This window comes from Zalophus californianus, chromosome 1, assembly GCF_009762305.2.
Source record: "Zalophus californianus isolate mZalCal1 chromosome 1, mZalCal1.pri.v2, whole genome shotgun sequence".
Taxonomy (NCBI): Eukaryota; Metazoa; Chordata; class Mammalia; order Carnivora; family Otariidae; genus Zalophus; species Zalophus californianus.
In genome coordinates, this window is record NC_045595.1 from 36,930,180 (window position 1) to 36,951,737 (window position 21,558).

General features: G+C 43.3%; 1 protein-coding gene across 9 annotated transcripts in view; it reads left to right on the plus strand.

The window, feature by feature from the left end:
- Nucleotides 1–1,412: 1,412 nt before the first annotated feature.
- MITF (melanocyte inducing transcription factor) overlaps nt 1,413–21,558 on the plus strand; it is a 214,701-nt gene continuing 194,555 nt past the window's right edge. For 6 of the 9 annotated variants that reach the window (XM_027584997.1, XM_035728636.1, XM_035728637.1 and 3 more), the window contains exon 1: nt 1,413–1,673. In XM_027584997.1, the coding sequence (XP_027440798.1) occupies nt 1,570–1,673 (104 nt within the window). In that variant the 5' untranslated portion in view covers nt 1,413–1,569. The remainder of the gene's footprint in view (nt 1,674–21,558) is intronic. The other 3 variants (XM_027585001.1, XM_027585002.1, XM_027585000.1) reach the window with 2 other exon arrangements.

The following is a 21,558-nucleotide window of genomic DNA, read 5'->3' on the forward strand; positions in this document are numbered from 1 at the left end:
GGACTGCTTCATTACAGTTCTAAAGAGGTTATACACTGCAGTTCTAACATAACGTTCTTGATAACCTTTAAGGGGTTAACGGAATCTGGGAGAGGCCCAATCATTAGTCCAGCCTCCTTAGAATTTTATCCGAGGGTGATCATTTAGGTTACTACTTCTGGAAGGACAAACTCACAGATGAAGTGTTAGTCTGAGGAATATCTTCAAGATACAATACATGAAAGAATGACCATTGAGCCGTGTTTTTTATAGACTACAAATCACTTTCCCTTGCATTTGACCTTGCAACACCTTCTAAGACAGGTTTGCCAATCTCCTTTGTTACAGATGAAGAAATTGAAACTTCTAGGAATCAGTGACATGCCCAAGATTACACAGTGCTTTAGACAAAGATTTTGGGATTTCAACTCTGAGTCTCATAACTTTAAACACCACCCTCTAACTCTCTACTGCCTCTCTGATGCCTCAAGACACTTTTAAAAGAAGGAACACATCCTACTGGAACTAATCAGAGGGAAGGTCTGGAAATACAAATGAGCCATAACTGAGCCTATTATTCTGTTACCTAAATGGGTGCCGGGAAGTTCAGGCGGGAGGATGACACCTGTACAATTTATTCACCCCCAGATTCACTCCTGAATTGTTAGGAAAATCTCGTTTGAACTCCCCGCCAATTGAGAAATTAAAGGCAGACAGTGACGACGTTGTTTTGTAACCTTGTGCCTTTTAAAATTAACCAAAACTTTCAAGAGCTGCTTTAGATTAAAAGTGGCTAACCGGATAAAGTGAAAAGAGCCACTCAGCTGGATGAATAGTATTGTAAAAGCCCAGACTGAGTTATAGAAAAGGAACGCACAAGAACAATTTTTACAATAATGTTTTAATTATAAAGTGAAGGCAAATTCCTCCACTCCATTCCAGTCCGAGGACAAGTTGATATGTCGCAGAAGCGCTGGGAAGCCTACAGGCTGATAGGAAGTCCTTTTATTTTAAGACAGGCTTGAAGGCTAAAACTTTCTAGTGCCAAAACCTTTCACGAATAAAATATATATATATTTTTTATTTTATTAAGGAGTTGGCGTGCCCTCGCAAATGTCTGAGCTGGGAGTAGGGGTGACGGTAGGAGAGCAAGGCTGAGTCCACCCTTATTAATATTAAATAGCCAAGTCTGTATCCTTGAAGCAAGTGGGGAGAGAAGAGGGAGAGGAGCTGCTGACATTGACAATGAATCCAAACAGGAGTTGCAATAGCGGTGTCCACCACGTTGCCTCAGTCCCCGCCTGGCCTTCTGGGAGTTGTAGTTTTCCTGGGAGCGGTTTCCCTGGCGAGCCGTGAACGCCCCGTCCGGGCCGAACTACAGATCCCAGGCAGCGCGCGGCCGTCCGCCCCTCCCGCCCGGGTGCGAGTGTAAACTCGCGGCGCCGGGGCGGGCGGCAGCGAGCGGGCGAGCGCGCTGAGCTGGGCACTGCGCGGGGGCGCACCGCTCGGGGGACCCAGGCCCCGCCACCTTCCCTCCGCCCCCGGGCTCTGCTCTCACTTTCGAGCAGTGGAAGGACGGAAGCGGGAGCCATGCAGTCGGAATCGGGGATCGTGCCGGATTTCGAAGTCGGGGAGGAGTTTCACGAAGAGCCCAAAACCTATTACGAACTCAAAAGTCAACCTCTGAAGAGCAGGTGAGTGGTGACAGCTGGAGGAAGGCGTTGCGGGCGGCTGGGGGGCCCCACACCCTGGGGCGGGGAAAGCCGGTCGCCCGGGCTCTGGGACAAGGACCCCGTGTCCTTGCCCGGGGGCAGAGGGCGAATTGCCCCCCGCAGTTGGGGGCTGCGCCTGCCGGGCCGGTACACCCCTGGGGGGCTCCGCCCAAGTGCGCCTCGGGGGCGCCGCGGGCAGCCCGGGACGACCGGCCCAGGTGAGGGGTCCCTCGGCTGGGGATACCAGCTGCTGAGACCGGGTGGGGGCTGGGGAGCGACCTGGCGCGCAGGTGGGGGAGGAAGAGCCCGGGTCCCGGACGCTGCCCGGGTGGGAAGGAGGAAAAAAGAGTTTCTCCTGAACCCCTTTTCTGGAGATCCTAGCGGGTTGAGGACTCGGAGAGGGAGTGCTTGGGGTGGATTGAGGCGCGACGCTGAGGGAAGCAATTAGTGTCTGTTGTCGCCTCCTAGGAGTCGGACTCCTCTGGGAAAGCCCGCCCCTGGCCGCCTGCAGGTGATGCTTCCCCGAGCCCCGCCTCTCACCTTGCAGACGGCTGCACGCGCGCGCGGGTCTGTCAGGGGCCGCGGGTGGGCGTGTCTCTCGTCCAGGTTTAAACTCCCTGGGCAGTAGAGTTCCATTCAAAACCGGGCCTTCCCTGGAGGGGCAAAAGCCTTGGAACTGGAGGGTATTGGGACACACCTGCTTGGCAGGTCCCCTGCTTGGCAGCGACACGTGTTTAATTCGCTGAGGACTTCAAAAACTTTTTGGAGAGAAGTGAAGACACCCGCTGCTCTGGCGCCCCACCACGTTGAGTGCCCACTTCCTATGCTACCTCCATTTCCACTAGTCCATCGGAATGGGTTGGGTATCTTCCTTTCTTGGTCCTGTGGCCTCTCCCTGCATTTCCAGTGTTTACAAAGCGGGAGATGGTCATTTGAGGTTGTGATAGTAGAGAAGGGTTTTTATGTCCACCGCTTTCAGTTGTGAAAGAAGATGAAGCCCTGCCTGGAAGGTTCAGCAGTGCTTCTGCACCCATCTCAAACCTTCCTGCCTGCCCTGGCAGTGGGTAGAATCTGGGCCTGGCTGGCAGAGGGTGAGAGGGTCCAGAAATCAGGCTGGATGAAGAGAAGGGCAACTGACTCAGGACGGAAGTCGTGCAGTCTTTGTTTCTGGGGTGCATGGGGCTGGTATTTGCTCTGGTGGCAAGCAGAACCAGGTTTGTTTCCTTCAGGGCTGTGTCAAGACTCTTGAATCCAAGTCGGGGAAAAAATCTGGGAAAGGCAGACCCACTGACTGGGCTGCTGAAGCAGTCTCTTTGCAGATGCTTGTAGGGGATTGGAAGGAAATGCAGTTAGATGCCTAAACCCAGCCTTTAGTTGATGGTTTCTCTTCATAATGGCTGTTTTGTGTGTGAGCATAGATCGTGTGTGTTGGGGGTTGGGGGTTTTGAGTAATATTGTGTAAAGGGTATTGTTGGTTATGCTCATTGGGGCTTTATGTGCATTCGGCTGAAGGGACCAGTGTTTTACCGAGCAGTCTCTGCTTTTGCTTCTATAAGCAAATGCTTACATGGCCAGAAATGAGGGAGTGAGTGTTTGAGTGTGTGTGTGTGTGTGTGTGTGTGTGTGTGTGTGTGTGTGTCTATGTGTAGTCCTGAAAGAAATGAATTAACCGGACTGTTTGGAACATTTTTGATGGGAGCTGATACATAACATTAAATGAGTTTGAGAGAGTGAGGAAAATACCATCTGGAAAAACCCAAATGAGTGCCATGAAACTCATGTTGAAGGATTTGGGCCTGTTCTTTTTCAGAGTCGGCAAAAAATTACTTGCAAGGGTGAACGTCCTCGGTAGCTAGCTAGCATGTGTAAGGAAAAATGTGGGTACGTGGGAAGCAATGGCTTCACACGTTGAAGCTAGAAACAGGTGCGGGACAGAACCGGTATGGAGAGGAATGCTAAATTAAAAAAGTTGTTGTAAAACTTGTCTGTGGAGCAGACACATGCTCTTTGAAATAAACCAGTTAAATAAAATCTGTGAATAAATATATGGGGTTGGCAAAATTTCCCTATACTGTTTTCCACAGTTGTCTAACTTATTGTCATCGGCATCTGTTGTGTGACTTTAAAAGGGCTACATGTTGTTAGGGGCCTCCTCATGGCTTTTTGTCTGAAGTCTTTGCCAGGGCACCTCCCTTCTCATAAGTCTTGGTTGGAAAAAGCAGAAACGGAAAGGTTAAGACTGCTGTAGCCATTTTGTCTGTCAGGTGTATTCTCTGGATTGTCTCTTGGAGTTGAAAATGTGTTCAGAGTCGGCCCACCTCTCAGCAACTCCTCTGCTCCCACTTTGGTCCAAGTCCTCACCAGCCCGTGCCAGGGTTATTGCAGTAGTCTCTTAACTGCTCTCTTGCCTTCTCCTCTTACCCCTTCGGGTGGATTTTCTACACAGCAGCCACAATGTTCCCATTAAAATCGGTTTTCAAGGGGGGCAGGCATTGCCCCCCAGGGGTCACTTGACAATGTCTGGGGATATTTTTGGTTGTCCAAATGGAAGGGCGTTGGTACTGGTCTTTAGTAAATGGAGGCCAGAGACACTGCTAACTATTCTGTAATGCACAAGCTAGCCCCCGCAACAGAGAATTGTCTGGCCCTCAATTGTCACCGCTGACGCTGAGAAACAGTGGGTTAAAACGTGCCACATCATGTCATTCTCTGCTTAAAATTCTCCAATGGCTCCTAGTTTCAGTAACACTCGAGATCCTTTAACTGGCAAAAGGCAGCCTGTATGGTCAAGCTCCCTGTCAGCTCTGAGTTCATTTGCTGTTGCCAGGCTCATTTCGTCACTGTTCCTGGAACACTCCAGACCCCTCCACCGTAAGGCCTTTGTATGTTGTTCTTGTTAGTGCCTGTGCCCGGACCGTCCTTTGCCCAGAGAGCCATAGTGCTCACTGCCTCACCAACTTCAAGTCTTACTTTTAATATTCTTACCAGGCCTACCTCACTATGTACAATTGCTATCCCTCCAAACTCTCATCTTCCTTGCCCTGCTCTATTGTTTCCATAATATTTATATTACAATTAACTCTGTCATTTTTAATATGTTGATGTTTCTCCCCACTAGACTGCCAGCTTCAGGGGAGCAGGGATTTCTGTCTGTTCCTTGTTTACTGTTGTGTTCCTAGAATCTAGAGCGGAGTTTCTCAACCTCAGTGCAGTTGACATTTCGTGCTGGATAATTCTTTGTTGTGGGAGCAGTCCTGGGCATTGCACGATGTTGAGCAGCATCCCTGGCCTCTGCTTGCTAGAGGCCAGTACCACCCTACCTCCAGTTGTGACCACTGGAAATGTCTCCAGACACTGCCAAATGCCCATGAGGGGTACCGCCACCCCTGTGCAGAACAGTTGGCCTAGAACATTGCCTGGCACAGTAATGATTTGTTGTTTGAACAGGTGTTGCTTTCTCCCTTAGGACTCCGCTTAGGATGGGGTGCTTTGTTCAGATTTTGCATTCAACATTGCAGCCTTTTAAAATAGGTATCCACCAAGGTCTCTCCAAAGATGAGCTTATATACTCTTCGTTTGGGCTAAGCTCCAATGTGCAGGTGTTTCATGAGGAAAGACATTTTCATTCCTAACCCAGACCTCCTGGCCTTTAGGAATGTGAAGCTGCTTGGTTTAGATCATGTGAACCCCCCTTTTTTCCTCACAGGCAAATCTGTGTTAGAGGAAGATGCATGCTATGAGGAAAGGTTCTAACGAAGAATTATTTGCAGTTTGGTCCCCCCAGCAAGGTTTTTGAAGCCTTTGTGTGTTCTGGGAATGAGCTCTGAATGGTAGGTGGCAGGGGAAAAGTGCCAAATATCAAGGGTGAACCCAGAATTCACACGGCACAGTCTCATAAGAGAAACACATGTGGAGCTGTTCAGTGCGTTCCTAGCAGTGCAGGAACTCTCTGTAGGTCTTTGGGACCTGAAAACAACACTTTAAAATATGGTCACATCTCTCAGGTTTAAGGTCCTCTTGTTCAGTTTACTGGGTGTGAAATTCTGTGGCTTTGTAGTCGCTAATGCCCCTTTCCTGGACAGACTTCTGAATTGACCTAATCTATTTCCAGTTTCTTCTCTTCCCAAAATTTTAGTTACGTTTTAGGTAACTGTTGTCTAACTTCCTGCAAATTAGAAATGGGAACGAGAGTGAGTCTTAGGTTTATTATGGCAAGATAGGATACAGCAGTGGTTCCCAATGCTGATTCATAGAGAGATGTGTGAAGATTTCACAGGTTTTTGGTGAAATGAGAAAGACAAAGACTATTGTGTCACATGCACACACACACACACACACACACACACACACTCACATGTTTTAGTATAAGGCCGTTTCTTGGATTTATTCTGAGATTTTCTCTCCTGTCTTCCTATTAAAAATACCCTTTCTGAGCCTGCACGTTCTCCACTCTGTCTTTTCCTCTTATTGCAGGCTGGAACCCAGATACGGTAGTGGTAATCTTGCTTAACCATAAAGCCAAGGGTAGTACCCTAGGGAACACTGAAAAGACAAGATTAGAAGGAACATGGGCATCTAAATGAACTTGTGGAACACAGCTGACTATCCATCTAATCTATCAGCTCAAACTTCTACTTGAAAGAAAAATAAATCTGATTTAAAAAATACACTTTTGTGAAATGATAATCCATTCTTGGCAAAACACAACTGTCAATCTCTTAATTGGTTTCTGAGAGTTTTCTTGATTTTTCTGTCCATCCAGTCTGCAGGGAACTGCCAGAATTATTCTGGCATCACTGTCACTAACTAGCCTGGTGAACTTGGGCAGGCTGGGTGACCCCTAACTTCAGTTTACTCATCTGACTCACCCCTGCATCCTAGGGGTCTTAAAAACAGTATCTATGACATTGACTGTGGAAGATTATTAGCATGTGCCAGGCACATACTAAGGGTTCAGTAAATAGTGTTCTGGTTGTTAGTTTATTATTTCTTTATTACTTAGCAGTGAGTCCTGACATTCCAGAAGGTGTTTGCATTTGGTTGTCTTTGGCTTTCTTCCTTAAGGCCAGAGTTGTTGGTGAACAACAACCAGTCTCCTAATGAATATCACCACTTAACCACCACTTAATGAGGTATTCAGATAAGTTTTTTTTTCACATTTTATATTTTTGATCCAATCCATAAAAATTTATGCTGGTTAAAAAAAAAAGCAGTTGTGGCCTTAGTGTATGCATAAAACCTCATATTCACCATGTGTCTATTGAGCTCTGTTATGTGCAAATTAACACCAATAAACATAGTTAACATTCATGGAGCGCATACCCTGTGCTAGCCCCTATCCTAAGTGTTTTTATGTACGTGGACTTAGTCTTTGCAAAAACTTGCATGAGATAATAAATAAAAACAATCATGATATTAATTATAATTTTTAAACCTGGTAATTCTTGCACAGTGCTTACTATCTGCCAGGACTGCTTCTGTATATTTGCTTGTATTGATTCAGTTAGTTTTCACTTCAACCTTGGGTGTAGGTATTTTTATTATTCTTATTTTTTTTAAAGATTTTATTTATTTATTTGAGGGAGAGAGAGAGGGAATGAGCGATGGGAAGGCGCAGAGGGAGAGAGAAAGAGAGAGGGAGAAGCAGACGCCCCCCGATGTGGGGCTCGGTCCCAGGATCCAGAGATCATGACCTGAGCCGAAGGCAGACGCTTAACTGACTGAGACACCCAGGTGCCCCTTATTATTCTTATTTTACAGAGAAAGAAATTGGGGTATAGCAAGTGGTTGGGCCTGGTTTTAACCTGAGACAGCCTGGCTGTAGCCTCAAGCTCTTGTCCACTAGCCTGTACCGCCTTGTAAGAGGCACCGTGCACAGCAGTGGAAATGCAGAGTCGCATCGTTCTGTACCTTCTTCAAAGTTCCCAGTGGATGAAGGAAAGAACACATGGACCCAGCTAAACATACAAGACAGAGTGTGATCTTATGGGGAGGTGGGCATCAGCAATGGGCATCTGAATGAACTTGTGGAGGTCATAGAGGAAGGGACATTGGAGGCCAATTTTGTGAACAGGTGGGGATGTTTGAGTTTGGCCTTGGAGGTCAAGCAATACTCAAGCATTATTTCTCTACAACATTAAATAAAAGTTAGACATCTTGGAGGACATGTCCTAAAATAGACTTCTGGGGGTTTTGGTTGCCTTTTAAATGTTTAAGCAGACTTGCAGAGCTTCCTTATGGTCTGGGAGCACGTGGTGGTAGCAGAGACTGTATGCACACAGGCTGGTTCAGAAGGAGACATGCTGAAGTGCTGTGCTCAGGCTTTGCCATGTAACTGCTACATGTGTGTTCAAGACATTTAGCTTCTAGGAGCCTCAGTTCCCTTCACGGTAAAATGGGGTCAAGAGAACCATTCTCTGTTGGGAAAAGTTTTAAAACGGAAATAAAATCTGTAAACGTGCTTTGCATAGGGCCTAGCACATGTTAGCAATATAATTCTTTCTTTTCTACTTTACCATGGACATTTTGTTCTTCTTCATGACAATAACTAAGACACGTATAGATCCGTGAATCTGAAGCAAAATAGGCAAGATCGAGGTGCCTCACACTGGCAGATGTTCAAGTCTTATTATGCAAATTAGTTTTGTGGTATGATTAGATGGAAAATTTGATTAAAGTGGATTGTAAGTGTTGGTTCTGTGTGTTATTAGAGATTTCCTTTTCCTGAGTACTGCTATTTATAGAATTTATTTAAGTGTATGTATGTGTGTGTTTTTAATTGCCTTTGAGTTCTGCAGTGCAGTTTGCACAGGCTGATGTTTATATCTGCTCCAGTTGTGCAAGAAGTGGAAAATATCCTTTTTTTAGAACAGGTCACATGTGCATACTGTCAGGAATAGGACCTCAGTGTAAAAAAATGTATCTTGGGACAAATCAAAGTTACTAAATTTCTCCCTCCAACTGCTTTGTTTCAGAACTGGCAGTATTAGGATAAATAATAGGGAAAAAAAACATTCGGCTAATTTTTTGGGGGGAGGTATTTTTCAAGGACAGTAAGCAAGAGTTTCATTTGTTTTGTGTGTGTTTTTGTGTGTGTTTTAAGTATGAAATGTACTTTGCTGTTAGGTTTGTCTCACCAAAGTAAATTATAAAAATATGTTTGACTCCACTCTGCATAATTTGGAGAAAATAATCAAGAAGATGTGTGAAAGATATTAAATGGAGTTACTACAGGCTTTTGATATTGCAAAGACAAGTTGCTGTTTATAAGAAGGTTTTTGAGTCTAGCAAACATTGTGTACTCTAGGGCAAGGGATTCCACTGAGTCATGAAGTCTATCTTTATGGGGGCAGATGTAGGCTGAGGGCAAGAAGACCTGCAAGCAGGACTGGATCTCTTTTGCAATTCCCTGCCCCCCCTTCTCAGTTCCTGAGGTCTTGGGGCGAGGGCCAGGCTCCTCCTTTCTCTAGGTTGATTCTTAAACATGGCTTCCTTATTTCTTCTCTATGTCTTTTCCTCCTTTGGCCTTTCAGGCAGGCCACGAAGAATAAAGGGATACACCTTTGTGGTGTTCACACGAGACCTCTGTCCTGAGATTCAGGACCATGAGGTCCTTGTCTTCAAGCGCTCAAATTTCCGGGGGCTTCTCAAGCAATGGGTGCTGCCCCAAGTGTGTTGCAGATGATAACCTATTGGTTGTTTTCTGCCGGAGTCAGAAGTTGAGCTGGGGGGGAAGCGTGAGGTAAAGGTGAGAGAAAAGCCCACGGGGAAGTAAACGGTACCTCAGAATCATGAGGACCCTGGTGTCCTCCCCAAGGTGCTTCTGAAACGTTCCTCAGTCACTTTAAGCAGAGGCAGTCTAACTTTGGGTCAGAAGGACCTGGGTTTATTTGTTTTTCCTTCTCTCCCTTCTTACAGCAGTTATTTATTAAGCGCCTATGGTGTGTCAGGCTCTGTCCTGGCCAGAGGGAATCAGATGTAGAACCAGAATGGCAAGCTTCCAGCTATGATGGTGCTTCCATTTTGGAGATGGGAACATAGTTAATAATGTACCAAATAAATGGACAGTATAATTTTTGTTGCTCAATAGGGTGTAATTGATACAGTGTGATTGGGAAAGAAGGGGCTTTTTTGATTGGATCTGATATCAGAGAAAATGACCTCACAGAGGAGGTGATTTTGAGGCAAGACCTGTGTGTCTGAAAAAAAGTGTGCAAATCTTGGTGCTACCACTCACTAGCTGTATGACTTTGGACAAGTTACCCAACCTCTTCGAATGTCAGTTCCCTAACCTCTTTGAATCTCAGTTCCTTCTTTTATAAAATGGGGCAATAGCTACCTTGTAGGGCTGCTGTGCAGATAAAAGCTATTTTTTTTTAAAGCAGCTAACATTAGGCTTTACCTCATAGGTGCTCAGGAAGACACATAGGACTGGTTTAAGGTCATACATGAATAGTGGAGAAAAATACAGACATTAATCTTCCCTGCAACTGTTTGTAACTTGGTTTTAAGTGTTTTCCTAACGTTGAATGAGTCACAGATTTATGCTTGTCTTTATAAACCTAACCTCGGACTGAAAATGGAGATGGGTCTTGTTATTTTTATTATCCTTTCTTTCCTCCAGGATCATCTTACTCGAGTTGTCCCCTTGCTCTTCTCACTGTTGTTGCATTGAGATCATTCGTGTTTGACCATGCTTCGCCTAGGAATGGTTTCTGGCTGGATTCTGAATTAAGTTTTGGTATAAAGGAGAAGGCCTAGTGCCCTAGGATTAAAATGTAGAGCTTAAGATTCATTTAACACAATATACACCATGAACAACTCTTACAGAACTCCTGACTTAGAGTCCTGTGTTTCAGCCCCTAGATCATGCTTCCTCTTCACACTGATGTGAAAATGTCAGTGTTGGCGCAGAAATGGAAATTCAAGAAGAAGCCTCTCTTCCCACACAGCACCTCAAGCTTTCATCAGTGTTGACATCCACAGGCAATAGCGTGTTTTTAATTCAACAACTTAAAACAAAAATCTTCAAAGCATTCGAATTCTAGTAGCTGTGTTCTTTGATTTAAGTACTCACGGAGTGGTGACTTTCAAAAGGAAAAACCCTGGGTCATGTGAGAACAAATATTTTAAATCCGAATGCAGTGAGTTACAGGTCTGTGGAGTACATGGGTAGAATCCTGTCCTTCTATAAGAAAATTGTGGGTTGTTGAGCAACTTCAGGAGGGCATCTGTGGCCTTCACCCTCTCCACCCCTGCCCCTTCCCCAAAGTGGGATAACTTGCTGAATCATTCACACGCATTTGTCTGTTTTCCTCTGTGATCAAAGGCAGAATGGGAAAAGTAATTGTCTCCACTGTTGGCAATGTAGAACTTATTTTTGTAGAACATGTTTGTCTTCTAGGAAGCTTACCTTGTTTTGGTGAGAAGAAGAGCTGATGTCGGGAAGATTCATTTAGCCTGATGGCAGAGGTTAGATATAAAATTATGAACTGACAGATAGGAATGCTACATTTACTTTGGTACCTTTATTGTAAAATGCTCCCAAATACTAAGTGGTTTCAAGACATATGTTTGTCAGAACATACATTTCATTTTTATAACTGGAGATTTGAAACTTAGTGAAAGGAAAAGCACGTAGAAACCCTGAAGATGATTTCCTGGTGAACCTGGAACCTAGCACAGTCCTGATAAAGCCTACTGGAGGATCTCAATGAGATATGGCCACACTGTTCGTCTTGCTTGCATCTCTCCCAAGCAGCTGGAGAGAGTACTCTAAAATTGAGTCAGTGAACAGACACACAGATATTGTAACAATCCCTTCTCCATCAAAAGAATTTGGTACATTTTTATTTTGTTTTTTAGCCTTTGAAGTTTTTCAGCAAAAGATGGAAAGGTACTATTTCAGGGTTAGCTTTGCTTTGTTTTATTACTGAGCCGGCATAAGCACACCATCTAAGTTTAGAACATTGGCACCTTGGCCAGTAGAACCCTTTGCAATTAATTTATAATGTCTTTGGCAGAGAATAACTATGAATAAACATTAAAATAGCATTGGCCAGGTAGGGTCACTTACTTTCAAGGTAAGAGGATGACACTGGCCATGCGTTCTTGAAAATTCTATTTATTTTTAAAAGAAGAGTTTGCAGTAGCTTAGGTAAACACTAATAATGTTTTATCTAAGTAAATGCCGTATATGTACATACTGAATGGTGGGATCCGGAATGCAGTTTTGATGATACTGATTGCATATGGAAGCTTTAAGTCTTTGTTGATTCAGAAATGAACAAGAAGGTTTGATGGCACTTGCTTGGTCATAGCATCATAATCACTGAAAGGCATGATTTAACAGCAGGAGGCTGAATGGCAAGGACAATTAATTGAGGTTTGTTTTTGGAGTCAGTGATACTGACTGAGTCAGTCATTCTGCTGGTCCAGTGTACCCCTCTTTCTCACTCTTGGGTTCATATACATGACATCTTTCTAGTCACTTCTCACCAGCAGCCAACTTCCCTTTCTTTATGTGTTTTCTGTAGTGAACACCTTTAGTTTGCCTGCCCCTAATCTCCTTTCCAAATTCTGGTAACAACCCCTTCCCACATGCTCAGCCCATCTGCTTCAGTTTCCTGGCTTCAGGAGTGGAGAATCTGACACAGGCCCTGCCACAGTTCTTTATCATGGAGATTGGTTTTAGGGAGGTGCATGCTGACTAGTGAAAATGAATCCCAGGATTTTTGTTAGCGCGTTAACAGAGATTCTCCTTTTATTCTCATTGATCTTGAACTTGGGAAGATGTCAGGGTTTAGAATAAAGCCATACCTTATAGGCAGAGAACAAGCAAGTTCTTAAATTAGGTCAATGTTAGTTGCTGTAGCAAAGTGGCATGCAAAATTCATACGTGTAAATAGTTCCTGCTTAGCAGGCAACTTTCCTCCACGTGGCAAATCAAGTACTCAGACTCCTTCCATCTTCTGGTTCTTCCTTTGCCTAGGACCTTTGTGTCTTGGTGGTAGAAAGGAAAAAGAAGGGAAGAAGGCATAACTAAGGTCCAAAAGTGACAGGCCTCACTTTTCTCAAATTCTATTGACAAGGACCAGACTCCTGTCTGTGTCTGGATGCAGGGGTGGGAGCTGGAAAATAGAGATTCCAGCTGGGCAACGACACCTCTGTGCTAGAAAAGAGTGTGCATAGTTGGTGGATGGCCAGCCATCATTGTGGTGATCCTAGAAGGGGTGTTTCACCTCTGGATCACGTTGTGGCTTTCCTTGGTAGGCCTACTTAGGCCTATCTTTGGACTTTTCTGTTATTTAACCAATAACTTCCTCTTCTAAGTAAACATGGTTAGTTTGGATTCTCTGCCACTTGCATGGAGACTGTCCAAGCTTTTGTGTTTTCTGAATCTGACCTTTCTGCAGTGCTTCCTAGTCTACGTTCGTTGAGCAAAATCACCACCCCACTGCCCTGCAACACCAGCCCATCCACCACTACTACCACCTTAGTGCAGTGGTTTTCAAAACGTGGCCCTCAGGCTTGTTAGAAGTGCACATTCTCAGACTCTACCGCAGTCCTACTGAGTCAGACGCTGGTGGTCAGTCCCAGGAGTCTGTGTCTTAATAAGCACCCCACAGTTGGTGATGCTCACTCATGTTTGAGACAGAATACCCTGATGCTTTCACCATGAATTCTCTGTCTCCATATTGAGTTATGCTTATATTGCTGTTTTGGAATGAAAAACTTCCTGGATTAGAATACATTTAGTAAGAAAAATGGGATGCTGCTTGTTATGGTCAGGCTAGAGATGATCACTGGCTTTAATTCCGCACTGATTAAAAACCAAAAGCCAAAACCCCAGAACTTTCCCTTCTAGAAAGTATCTACCCTAGTGAAACCAGGGAAGGATTCCTGGGTTTCTAAATGTGATCTCTGGGTGGCTTGGAGTTAACCTAGATGCACTGCCACAAGGAGCCCTGGCCCATATCTCAAGAGAGGGTTGTGATACAGGCTCAAAGAGTATGCAATCACTTGACTGAAAGATTTGGTTGAGAAACAGGGTGATGATGATTTTGAGCATGCCCACATGACCAAATTGTTTTTCACAAAACTTCTGCTGAATAAAATTTGAAATATGGCTTTCAGCCTGTTTTCCTGTCTTAATGAATTCCAGACAGTTTGCAGAGTGTAGGAGCTTCCAAAACAGAGGGATGGAATGGCTGGGACCCACCAGCATCTGTCTTGTCACACTACGGGCGTCCTGACTTCACGGAATCATTTCCCTTGTTCTGAATCTCACCGGGCCATTCACTTCTCTGGTGGGGAGGTATAGACTGCGACAGGGAAGGACAAGGCCAAGGTTGTGTCAGACAAATAGAGCCTATAGAAAATTGCCAGACTGCTTACTTTAGCAGGAAACTCAGCCTACCCTTAATCTACTTAGACCCAAACATTTGTTTGTCTGTGTGTTTTGTTTTGTTTTGTTTTGCTGTATGCTGACCTTCTCCAGAGCAAAGGCCTGCATCTCTTCTTGTAAACTCGTTAAAAGCCCCAACCAGTCGAAGTCTAAAGTTCTGGATTTAACCTTTAGAATAAGACAAATTTTTAACTTAAATTCCAATTTGACCACCTATTAGCTTTTTTTTTTTTTTTTTTTTTTTTTTTTTTTTATTAACTGGGCAAGTTTTTCTTGTAGTTTCTGTTTCAGGAGTGGGCTAAATGGGGCTCATGGACATTAATATGATCTAGGCTACAGAGTGATCATGTGAATTAAAAGAAATCGGGGGTAAAGTGCTCAGCCCAAAGCCTGGCTCTTGCTGCTTAGTATCTGGTCCCTGCATTCTGGTTCCCTTTGTATCCATAGCATCAATAAGGGTTTTGACTTGAAATGACTTTTTAGCCAGCAGGTAAAGAAGAGGGCCGTAGAAGAGAAGGGGGAGGCCTTAAATGATCCCTAAGCTGGAGAATCCTCAGCAAGATCTTTGAGCGTTGATGCAGGTCAAGTAGTGGTGAACTGTGGGAAGCCTAGCAGGGAGGTTTTTAAAGATGGCACCTGCTATTTACAGGTAAGGCGTTCCTTTTGTTGCCAGAACAATCTTTGTCTTTATCAACATGTTGCCTTTCATCATAATTACAGACTGTAGCCAGGTGGAAGAATAAATAATAAGATGCACTGATCGAGATTTCACAACACTGAGCAGTCTTGGAGCCAAGCTGTATCGCTGTTTCCACATGGGAATCTGTCATTCCTAACTGTCAGCTTTCAATTCTGCCTCTAGTGAGTTCCTGCCTTATCTTTTAACATTTAACTCGGCAGCCTCTTCATATAGCTGCCCGTATCCAAAGTAAGCCATAATGCCCTGTATTCCTGAACCTCAAAATCTTTACATCTTTTACTCTTTTAGGATTTTTCCCTCCTTGTAGCAATGTATAGCTATTTTGAGACTAGAGCCTAAGTTTTAATTTTTTTTAAAAGAATTTTTTATTTTATGCTTGTTTTTTACCCTTTATTCTGAATTTTCTGAAAACTTGATTGCTCTAGTCCTTTGCGTCTGTCTGGGCCATTTCAGTTAACCAAGTGGATTTCCATCTACTGGTTAAACTGATCCTGTGATAAAACTAAAATGTTTTATCCACATCAGTATGATAGCTTCCTTGTCTTTTATTTTTCCTACCTTTATTAAGGTATACTTGATAAATAAGAGTTGTATATATTTAAGGTGTACAACTTGGTATTTTGGCGTACATAAACCACAATCAGATAGCTTGCTTTTCTTGATCCTCAGAAAGTTTCTCCCCAAAACCAGTGGCTAAACTGGTCACTAGAAAGCAGAAAGGGGGTTGAGCCCAGATAATAGCTCTCTGTCTCAGGAGAAAAGTATGCATGACATTGCGCACATAAGTGGATGCCTTCATCATTACAGTTTTGACGTGTTACCTGATTAACGAGGTCATCGCATCGCTGTGAAGATTCAGTGAGGTACTGAGAGGACTCCCTGTAGGAAGGGTGCTATAGATGCTGGCTCTCTGCTGGTGCCCGATGGCCCTACCGTTCCTGCTACATGACCATGAAGCCTCTGTCGGCCCGCAGTGCGCCCATGTGCTACGGCTGGCATCACTGCCATTAGAAGTTAGGGGTTTACCTAAGAATCAAAGAAGTGGTTAATCTGTGCAAGTGCTGTTGACTCTATTGTTTTGTCACTGTGGAGTAAATAAATAATTTGATTCTCCATAGCTTAAAACCCCCCAACCATATAGTCAGTTCTCGAAAGTTGGGAATATCTGTAGCAAGTTTTTGGACATGTGCTAGCACTCATTTTTCTCCCAGGAGCCTACCAGGCCTTTTCCCCCAACTCTCAGCTGTCGTGTGCAGAGGAATGGCACTAATTTGATTAACAATTAATGGGAGACGTGTTTTATAAGAATCCACACACACATTCATACCAACACATACTGGATTCTCAAGGCAGCGTTTTTTAGAGTGTTTGCATCTTTTCTTTGGTATTGTCATGACTAATCAAAACTTCACTCTTGGTTAAACAATTCCTGTCCTGAATTTTATAAAGAAGCAGAGAAAATGACAGTTTTCCTCTTTCTGTGTGATTGAAACACACACACACACACACACACACACACACACACACACACACACACACACACACACACACACACACACACACACACACACACGGAAGCAAAGGACCATAGAGTTAGATGCTTTAGGGTGAGAGCCAGTGTGCTCTGAGAAGTCATGAGCACAGGGGAGAATGAAGCCTGAGAAGGATGGTCAGATGTGGACAGTCGGATGGCCTTCTAACTTCCGCATTTTTGTGGGAGAGCAGGGTGAATCAGCTGTGTAGGATGGAGTTGAGAGTTAGCACACCCATATGTAGGGGAAGAGGCAGCCGTTGGAGATGGACAAGGCAGTTTTGGAAGTTTTCAGAGTAGATTTATTTCTTGGTCATCTAAATAGGTGGATGTTAAGATCTCTGACACCCTTATTTTTTCAGAGTCATGGTTTGGGAATGATTTGCAAAATCTTTGGGCCAATGTTCTTTGCCATAGGAGGTAAAATGATTTTCAGTAAATATTCACTGAGCCCACCGTGGAGTCAGGAGATAATGTTGAGCATAAACCTTTGTCACTTTTGACAAATGGGTGGCCACCAAGGGATGGTGTGGAACCCAGATCAGGCCATCAAGGGCCAGAGGAACTCTTTCTGGGAGTGGAAAAGAGCCCACTTGCTGGTCACATCAATGACCCTGTGAAAGAAATATATTTTAAGCTGATATTACTGAAGAGAGTCATTACCTGTCACTTCGTTTGATGCTTTTATTTAAAAGATAATGTGTATTTTAAGAAATCAAGCATCTTCTGCCTGTAAATAGGCTGATAGGTGATACTTATTTTATTGTCTGTCAGTTCTTCCTTGAAAGAGGTCTAGTGGGAATGGGGAATTTGTTCACTGAGCATCTCCAGGATCCAGGATAGCTAGTACCTGATAAATAATCACTGAATAGGGTGCCTGGGTGGCTCAGTCGGTTAAGTGTCTGCCTTCGGCTCAGGTCATGCTCCCAGGGTCCTGGGATCGAGTCCTTCATTGGGCTCTCTGCTCAACGGGGAGTCTGCTTCTCCCTCTCACTCTCCCTCTGTGCTCTCCCTCTCGCTCTCTCAAATAGATAAAATCTTTAAAAAAAATAATCGCTGAATAAAAATGACCAAAATGGATGATGTGTTTCTGGTGTGCAAGAAGGGATCAGTACCTTTCAGGAACTCTGTTAAAGCTCTTTCAGGAACATGTGTAAGAAATTATCTTGACTCTTTTCTTATTAGCTGTGGGCCCTTAAGTTTTTCTAAGGCTCAGTTTTCTCACCTAAAATATGGGGGTAGTAGTGTTCTTTCTTGGCATAGCTGTGAAGGTTATAGAAGGTAATGTGTAACGCGCCTAGTGTATGTAAATGCTCCATTAAGCTAGTAGGGGCCATCAGTGTTGTTGCTCCTCTGGGTGCTCAGAGATGAAATAAATATGCAGTCAGTTCTTGTTATTTGTGGTAGTTATGTTCTGTAAAGCCACCGTGAGCATTTAGTTAGAGAACACTACACCATTGCTCCTAGAGGAAAGGCATAGTTGGGTTCCTGGAAGTCTCTGGTCACAACATTTTTGTTAACTAACTAATACCTAACTTTGTTTCATGTGTGTTTCTGTGTTAGGACACTTTATTTAATACATATTATTGATTCATTAACATTGAACTCAAGGCCAGCAGTGCCTTAAGTCACGCCTGATTGAACGTTATCTAACACCTGTATTTCCTGGGTAAGGCACATCACAGCGTTCTCATGAAGAGTAACACTAGATAGCTCGTCAGCACTAGTCTTGGGGACTGTCTTAAATGGTGAAGTCACCTACAAAAACACAAAAATGCAAAAAGCATGGCACTCAATCAACTTCAGGACGTTTGTGTACTGTATGAGAACGGGAGCAAGTAGGCAGAGTGTCACCTTGTTTGATGTCAGTTGGGAATGCATGCATTGGATGACTCAACTTTTTCACCTCTTGGCGTGTATCCACAAATGAGCGCAAAAATGCTGCAAATATTGATTTGGGGGTTTCAAGTAAATTTTAGCGAGTAGGTGAATTCACAAATAGGGGATCCACAAACAGTGAGGGTTGGCTGTATTAAAAAATTGTTTTCTTCGATCTGTGTTTCTCTAGCAATTCTTTCTCTGAGTTTAAAAACATGCTCACTTGGGAAAATATTTTCAAACACTGTTTGCTCTAACATTGTTGTGGGTTATACGTGAAGCCACGTTAATGAAGCTTTTCTAAGGACCCCCTATCTCCCATTTTTACATTTATTTGCCAATAAAAATGGCCCGTTACTTCCAAATTTTTGAAGTTGGGTGGGACTGTTTGGTTATGTTACTTTTTATTTGGCTATATTTAAACTGTTCTTTAGGAAGTAGAGTGTGGGAGTGGGGACCTGGAAAAAGAGCAGAGATATTACGGGGGCCACTGGTGAAGAATCCAGCAGAAAGTGGTAGAATGATGTAGAAATTATGGTGTAGGCTGTCTTCGAAGAAACTGGGCTCAACATACTTCTCAGTGTATTGCAAATTAGCATATTATAAGGATCAGCAATTGTTACTGTTGTTGGAACGATGTCATTGTTATAAACATTACCTGAGTACTTGGGAGTACTTGGAATTCTTTTAAGGAGAGAAGAAAAGACTTATTTTTGGTGGGTCCAGTAGTGTAGGTTGCCTAGGAGGCAGATCACATCATGTAATAACAACAAAGAAACCCAGAGAGCAATAATAGTAACGGCAGCACTTAGCATTTTTCAAGTCCTTACTGTGGGCTGTGCCTTGTATTGATGCTTTAACCTCTTATACTTTGATAAACTCACTAGGGTTAAGGTAATGAAAGTTGCCTGTTGTTTTCCTATCATATGTAGCCTGCCTTGTGCATCTTCATACTGTATTTATGTGTAGTATAAAAAGAATAGCTTGTTTAGTTTGTCTTTGTGTGTGTGCACATGTGTGCACGTCTGTGTGTGTGTGTCTCAGTTCTGGGATCAGGAAGGTACCTATGTGAATTTTTTTCCCAGGTTTTTCCTGTGTTAGAAAAGTCAGGAAGGTGAAGCAGAGGGAATGAATAGTTCAGATCTAGTTGAATTACAAACATATTAAGACACCTCCTATCTACCAGATACTGTGTTAAACATTTAAAATGCCTTGTATAATTTAATTCTAATATGAGGTAGGTAGGATCCCATTTTATAGATGAACAGACTCAACTTGGCCATCTTCAGTAACTTGCCTACAGCCATTCAAATAAGGGTGGAACCAAGACTTAAACCGAGGACTGACTTCAAAGCTCACCCTCTTAACTGCCATACTGTGTTACTGTGTATATTGGGGTACAGAGAGGGAGGCGGGATGGGAAGTGATGAGGGGTGACAACTCATGTTGATTTTGGAATAGAAAGAGGACTAGGTTTCTGATGAAGTAAAGACAAGAGACTCTGGGTGTGGTTGAACATCTGAATCCAAGATAAATAGGTCTATCTATTAAAGGTAGTCCTTTGTTTTCAAAGCTGTTTCTAAAGAAAGGAGTTAGGTGCTGAAGGCTCCAAGAGAGGTAGCAAAAAGTGGGATGGTGGACACTTAATTATTCACAAGGATATAGTATGTAAGTTGTAGATGGTCCTCATTCCTCATTAAAGATCTTCAGATTTTCCTTGCTGATGACATCAAGAAGTCTTATCTACATACCCGTACTTATGGTCTGCCACTGAACATCGAGCTCCTAACGTCTTGATGTTTTTCACTTATCTTTCTTTCCTTATCTCTCCCTCCCTCCTCAGCCTGACTCGTTAATTGCTTTTCCTGTGTGTCTTCATAAAGTTGTAGCCGGTTTATTCCATTCTGGGCTGTTTATCTTTGAATGCCAAAGGTCTTGAAACATCATAATGTTGTGTAATGAACATAACTTCTGCCTTGACATGTGGGTGTTAAGAGCATTAGTCATTGCAAAGTATTGAGTTAAATATTTTCAATAAAAGGATATAATGATCTAATAGAGAGGAAGAAGTTATAAAAATACTAGTTGGTGGCTTCATTGGTGAGCTATATATTTAGTGGGTTCCATCAGAAATGGGCTAGACATTCATAGAATGAACATAAAAACATTCTTACTCCTTATTAGTGGGAGAGGAGAAAGACCAATAGTAGGGGAAATAAAGCACTTGATTCTTATACACACTGAGAGAAAGGTAAACCTTCTGAGTTTCCAGTGCTTCTCCTCTCGATTTACTTCCTCAGATACATCTTTAACTGACTACCACAAGAATTGTTGGAGATTTCCATGAGATATTTACAATAGGAACTTCTGGGTTGCATCTTGTTGGAAAGCCCTTAGCTTTGTAATCATTTCTTTTTTTTAGAGAGCCATCAGGGCATCTTTGCAATACCATCAGAGAGCTAGGGACTTCCTGAGCAAACGAGATGTTTCTTTACCTGTGGAGTTGATTTTATGAAGAGTTTTGGTCAGCATTAGTCATTGTGAAACTATGTACCTTGCTGCCCTGGTTTATCTGTAGACATCTCCCTGTGGCAGAAGATTGAATCCTCATCTCTCCATGTCTCTCTGGGCATCTAAAGATGTTAGAGGTATATTGGTTTGCTTCTTGCTGGGGAGTGTGTAGTAGGTACTGGCCTTCTCTGATGGAATAGTGCCCACATGCGTGGTCATCAGTGTAACGGGTTGATGTGCTCTCTTATTTCCTGGGGTTGGAGGTTTGAACCAGAGACGCCGTGTGCTAACTCTCCTTTACCTTGCTGGCCGGCCCTCTTCAGTCATTCCAGTAAACAACCTGTGGGCTCAGTACCTTTTCTTTCCTAGAGAGGCTGTAAACCAGGACATTACTTTAATGTCAAAATAGAGGGCCTAAACTCTGTCTATGGCCACCACTAAAAATTTCTCAACAAGACTGGATGTTTTCAAAGGAGGTCCTAGTCAAAATATATCACTTAAGGGAAAAAAAAAATTGTTTTCCTTGTATGATCTCTTCTACCAATGGATAATTATTTTAATGATAACCTTAGGAAGGTAGGCCATTTTTGGAGTTGGGGAGTGTGTGGAGGGGAGATCTGTTTTCACCCAATTTCCCTGCATTTGTGATGGTATTTTTGGAAGGATTATGGATCTCTAGTCCTCCTTTGTATGATTTTGAATAGGATTGTTGTCCTTATTAACTGAATCCATATAGATGAAGGGGTAGTTTTGAATGGGAGCCAATAACCTGTTGATGTAAAGTCTGTTTTACCTTTTATGATTCCCATCATTAGCGCCTCCCTCCTTCCTGGCTCAATCC